At 42.1% G+C, this 6,036-nt stretch overlaps 1 protein-coding gene across 5 annotated transcripts in view; it reads left to right on the top strand.

Annotated features, from left to right (window-relative positions):
• The window catches only part of nin (ninein (GSK3B interacting protein)), a 187,398-nt gene that overhangs the window by 157,218 nt on the left and 24,144 nt on the right, over positions 1-6,036 (top strand). For all 5 annotated transcript variants that reach the window (XM_043697621.1, XM_043697620.1, XM_043697619.1 and 2 more), the window contains 2 exons: positions 2,767-2,836; positions 4,863-5,069. In XM_043697621.1, coding sequence (XP_043553556.1) covers positions 2,767-2,836; positions 4,863-5,069 — 277 coding nt within the window. The remainder of the gene's footprint in view (positions 1-2,766; positions 2,837-4,862; positions 5,070-6,036) is intronic.

Genomic DNA, 6,036 nt, shown 5'->3' with positions numbered 1-6,036 from the left:
AGGAAGCTGGAGAAATCTACATTCATCCCGTGTGGTTGGAGGATTCCTAGGCGGAAGATGAGGCGCTCTTCCTCCAGGCATCATGTGGTCAGAGTCTGGCGATGGAGGAGGCCAAGGACCTGCATGTCCTTGGCGGAGTGGGAGATGGAGTTAAAGTGTTCAGCCACAGGGCGGTTGGGTTGGTTGTTGTCGGTGTCCCAGAGGTGTTCCCTGAAATGTTCCGCAAGTAGGCAGCCTGTCTCCCCAATGTAGACCACATCGGGTGCAGCAGATACAGTAAATGGTGTGTGTGGAGGTGCAGGTGAATTTGCGACGGACATGGAAGGATCCATTGGGGACTTGGAGGGAGGTGAGGGGGGAGGTGTGGGCTCAAGTTTTGCACTTCTTGCGGTTGCAGGGGAAGGTGCCGGGAGTGGAGGTTGGGTTGGTGGGGGGGTATGGACCTGACGAGGGAGTCACGGAGGGAGTGGTCTCTCCGGAACGATGATAGGGGTAGGGAGGGAAATATATCCCAGGTGGTAGGGTCTGTGTGGAGGTGGCGGAAATGACGGAGGATGATACGATGTATCCGGAGGTTGGTGGGGTGGAAGGTGAGGACCAGTGGGGTTCTGTCTTGGTGACGATTCGTGGGGCAGGGTTCAAGGGCGGAGGAGCAGGAAGTGGAGGAGATGCGGTGAAGAGCATCGTCGAACCTCCAACCACACGGGATGAATGTAGATTTCTCCAGCTCCTTCATTTCCCCTCCCCCCACCTTATCTCAGTCCCAACCCCCGGATTCAGCACCGCCCTCTTGACCTGCAATCTTCTTCCCGACCTCTCCACCCCCACCCCCTCTCCGGCTTATCACCCTCACCCTCACCCTCCTCCTTCCACCTATCGTATTCCCAGCGCCCCTCCCCCAAATTCCATCCCCGCTACCTTTTATCTCAGCCTGCTTGGCACACCAGCCTCATTCCTGAAGAAGGACTTATGCCTGAAACATTGATTCTCCTGCTCCTCGGATGCTGCCTGGCCTGCTGTGTTTTTCCAGCACCACATTTTTCAACTACATTTCAATCTAGATGACTCTTCATCAGAGCTGATGTGAAGTGGATGATCCACCATTTTATGCAATAGCGGGAGAGGGAAGATGAAGTGAGGGGGAGAAAGGATGTCAGATTAAGTAATTGGAATGTGAGAATGACAGTATGACGGTGTGTCAACTGCCAGATTGGAAAGAACAGTCCCATTTGGAGTGGGAAGAGGGGAGAGAAGATGGAGAATTAGTAACAAGTAAAGCTAAAAAGAATGGGAGGAATTGGGAGTGGGTTCACAATCTAAGGTGTTGAACTCAATATTGAGCCCAGAAGGCTGTAAAGTGCCTCGTCTGAAGACTCCTCCAGTTTGCACTGTGATTTGCTGGAACGTTGCAGCATGGTCACCATTACAGGCAGTAACATTCAGTTCCAGAATGGTCATTTGAATTTAAATGCTTCAACTATTAAGGTTGTCGTTTTTAGTGCCATTAGAATAATTTAAAAAGGTAATTTATTAATTAGCATTTATTTGACTGTTTTAGAACATTTTAAAATTTTGATTTGCAGTTTTTACTTGTTGCGTTTTCTTGCTCATACAAACATACAATATATGTATAAAACTTCTCCTTAATTATTGCTGTATAGATGGACACAGCCTAAGAAGTAGCAACAACATGTCGAAATAAACTATGACATTACACTTGGTTTTGTACCTAATGGTGGCAGTAGAGGGGTGTTATGAAAGTGTTATGATTGACCAGGACATCCTGCTTTAAGAAAGGAAAAACTACATCTTCATGAATGACACAGAATTCACTTGTAGCTTCAGGCCAGTGATGGACAACTCATTCACATGAAATCTCAGCCATGGCTTCCATTTTAATGGATAACCCCAGCAGTGGATTTTAAAGACATTGCTGCAGTCTCAGAGTTGATTCTCAGTGATCCCACCCAAAATAATGGTTTCCCAATTTTCTGCTTCTTCCTGGGACTAGAGTGAGTACATTGCCAGTAGGCCTAAGGAAGCGATATTAAAGACTTTGAAGTCACCCAGTCAAGGAAGGAGTCTTGCAGCAGTCTCCTCTTGTTTCAGTTCAAGTTTAATACAACCTGCTGAAAGCCTTCATTGGAGGCCATCCTCAGGGTTGCTGAAGCACTTTGGGGGATTGCCCTCTTCATACAGAAATGTATTGTAAATAACCTCCCATGGAAGTGCATTCTGGTTGTGAAAATTTGTGGCATCAAGCAGAAGTCCTACCCCATTGCAACACCATTCTGAACCTCAGCCATGCTGTCTTGAATTAAATGTAAACTACATCAACAAGATAGCACGATGCACAGACATTGTACCAGGACATGATGTCAGCAAACACAACTTGGTCAATCATGCAAGGTCCTCCTCACTAACAACTGGCATGGGATCCCAACATGGGAAAACTGTGCTAAGGTTAGTCAAATAACAATCTGATGTAGTCACATTCACAAAATCGTGATTAAGCCCTTGTACATATCCACTGGTTTTGTCATGTTCATCGTCAAACTATGTCAAGCAGCATTATTATTCAACATTTTTTATTGAAACTATAGCTAGGGTTTTAAACATATAGCACAAATAGAAAATCAATGTATAAAATTGCAGACTTTGTTGGTAATATGATAAGAGTATTCTACTCTATCTATCTTCTGTTTGTCAGGTGAGTTAGTGAGGCTAAGGTTTAAGGTACAATATTAAAAGGCTGAATCTTTACAGGCAACAAGTGGAGATTTTGCAGGATGACAAAATAACTGCTCAGAGAATTATAGAACTTCTAAACAACCAGGCAAGTTATTATACCTTTCAAATATTTTATTTTAATTACCCATTAATTGTTTAGTATTAAATGCATAAGTTGAGATGTTTCAGTAGCCATGGAACACTGCTTTGGAAATTAGTTTGCAAATGACCAGTTTGCACCACATGTGTTTCACTTCAGGTAGAATCTTGTGATGGGGTCTCAGGTTCATATCTTTCAAAAAGAAAGATATGCCCAGTAATACATTCAAATCAGCAGTTGGGAGGCCGTTCTATGGGAATGGAAAGAGTGCAAACAAAGACTTTCCAGCCAGTCAACAGCCAACAGTTCTTTTGAACAACAGCACCACTTTGGAGGCAGTTACTGCTGCTGGAACAACATCCATTGAGTTAGGGTTAATAATCATAGACTGAGGCTGTAGAGGAGTCGACAGTAAGAGTAACAGCTGGCTCTTAGTGGACCCAAAACCCCCATTCCTCAATTCCTGATTGCAGGCCCTCTTACAGGCATTATGTGCCTCTAAACAAAGGATTCTCACTTGGAGTCATCAAACAATACATATCAGGGTTTTCTTTATTTGTATGCTGCATAGCGTACTCCCAGCAAGCTGCTACAATATACCAACAGTGGCAGATTGAGGCTGTTTAAGAGGCCATTGATCTGACCCTTTAGGGCCTTAAATAGAAGGGAGGGCAGAAGTTACTATCCATGGATTTTTTTCACCACAGATCTTAATTGGTCTGGAGACAGGAAGGCAATGGGGTTCCCCCCCCCAACCCCGGTCAGTCTTTCACCTGACAAAGTTCCCACCATCATAACCAACAAACCTCCTTCACAGAAGAGCATAAGTTTTTGCCAACTGTTATTATCACGGATTCAGTTGTCTAACTATTAAGGGAATGCTGGAGATCTGAGAAAAATGTTGTATTATGTTTTTGTATGCTCAAAAAGAGCATTCCCACTTCTCCTGAGCCTGGAATATTAAAATTGAAAATGTCCGGTTTAAGTTTGACTGCTACACAGTGAAACCTCCAGTGGATCACCCCCCCCCCCCCCTCCCTCTCCTCGATCTGTTACCACCATTTCAAAAAAACACCTCATCCCCACTAATTCACCTGCCACTGAAATAGTGTAGAAGTTGGACAATATCCCAGCTTTCCTGACCAGACAGCTACAGTCTGGCGACCAGGATGGATATAATGGCTTGGGGGTGGGTGCTGCACACATTCAATAGACTGACACCAGGACTAAAGCTGTTGAATTACGAGGTCAAACTGCAAAGACCAGGATTCTGTTCCCTTGAGTCTATAAGATTAAAGGCTTTTTATTTCTGTGTTCTGCAGTCTTTGTCACTCTTTGTAAGTTGTTTCAAATAACTTTGCAACCAGAAAGCTGGGATAAATCATAATGGTTTGCCATATTTCCACTAAAGAAAGAACAAATTTGCATTTATATCATGCCCTGCAGAGGTTCAGTGCCTCTGAAAGCACTTAAAAGTCAGTGAAGCCCTTTTGAAACATGTCATTTTTATGTTGTAAGAGAGCTTAGGCAAGAACAAATTTCTCACTACTTTAATGTATTTTAATAAACATTCAGGCATTTTGATGGTTGTGAAGTAATCAGCTGATACAGATTTTATTTGAAAAGACACCCTGCAGCCAAGAGAGAAAATAAATCAGCATCAATGTGTTTATACATAATATGCTAACACTGAACTAGCAAGGAAATATAGTCCACAATGTTCATAATCGTCAAATTAAATTCAATGTGTAAGAAGACATTAATCTATTGTTCTGTTGTCACTGAGTTTACTCTGAAGATAATGACACTCCATTTCAGGACCATATGTTGGTAATTTGTTGGTAATTATAAATAATTAATTATTAATGTTTATTAATTATAAATAATTCTAATTCCAAATGATTAAAGCACTGTGCAACAGGAACAATTGCAGTTTCCTTTATCTGAGACATGTGTAAGTAGTAATAATTTGAAGAAATGATGGTTCCTGCAACTCTGAAAATCCTTTTGTTCCAATGGTGCCATAAAACAGATGGCAGAGCTGAGAGCCCAGAACAAAAAGCTAGATGCAGAGAATGAAGATCTTTGCCACAAAAACTCAAAGAACCAAGCTGATGTACTGGAATTGAAGCAGCGGTTGGCTGAACTAATTCGCCAGAAGGAGAAAAGGGCTGGGAACCTAGAGAAAGAACGTGAACAAGAAAAGATGCACATAATGCAAGAAATTGAAAATGGCCATGTAAGATTAAATTCTTCATTGTTAACTTTAATCTTCTATTTCTTATGATCATTAAAATGTTTCCATTTCATTGAACAATGTGAAATTCAGCAGAGAACTAGTGCCTTTAGTGGATCACCTCATTCCCCATTCAGAAATATCTACACAATATTCTCTGCCTATTTTCATTGTGGCACGTTGAGGGTGCAGGCTGGTGTGAAACAGAATACCCTACTCTGCTTCCTGACCTGGCCAATTCAATTGCAGGGAATGAATTTTAAGGATTCATGGTTCATGGGTTCTCACAATTGTGAACCATATTCTTGATGAGGGAACCTTTTGAAAAGTAATTTCTAAATGTCTTATCCATGCAAACCCACTCACCACCACCACCACCCCTGGCTCCTTATACTCTCCATGTCGACCGATATGCATCTATTCACCTTAATGGCCCTTCACATCCTTCTTGCCAATTATGGCCCTCCAACCTAACTCGACACAAACACCTCACTCCATGTTTAGAACTGATGATGCCCAATTCCACTTATTTCAGGTTGATTAAATTAGTGAAATCTCCTATCTGAGTGAGAAAGTTGTGGGCTCACGTCTGACTAAAAATGGAGGCACTTAAGTCTAAATATTTCAGTGTAACATTGAATAATCATCTTTTGGATGAAATGTTAAAACAAGACTCTGTCAGCTCCCTCAGTTGGACATAAAGCTTCCTATGATACTGTACTAAAGAACAAAGGAATTGTTCAAGGTGTTCTGGCCAATTTGTATGTCTCAATCAGTGACACAGAAAAGTCTAGTCATCACATTGATGTCTGTGAGAGCTTGCTCTATACAAATTTGTTGCTGCATTTCTTACATACAATAGTAATTTTTGTCTTATTCACTCATGGGATGTGGGCGTCGCTGACTAGCCAGTATTTATTGACCGTTCCTAGTTGAGAAGGTGGAGAATTGTTTAGTTGTTCCTCACCAT

The sequence above is a fragment of the Chiloscyllium plagiosum genome, chromosome 10 (genome assembly GCF_004010195.1).
Source record: "Chiloscyllium plagiosum isolate BGI_BamShark_2017 chromosome 10, ASM401019v2, whole genome shotgun sequence".
Lineage (NCBI taxonomy): Eukaryota > Metazoa > Chordata > Chondrichthyes > Orectolobiformes > Hemiscylliidae > Chiloscyllium > Chiloscyllium plagiosum.
The sequence above is the reverse complement of the archived record's forward strand: the minus strand, read 5'-3'. Positions and strand labels throughout refer to the sequence as shown.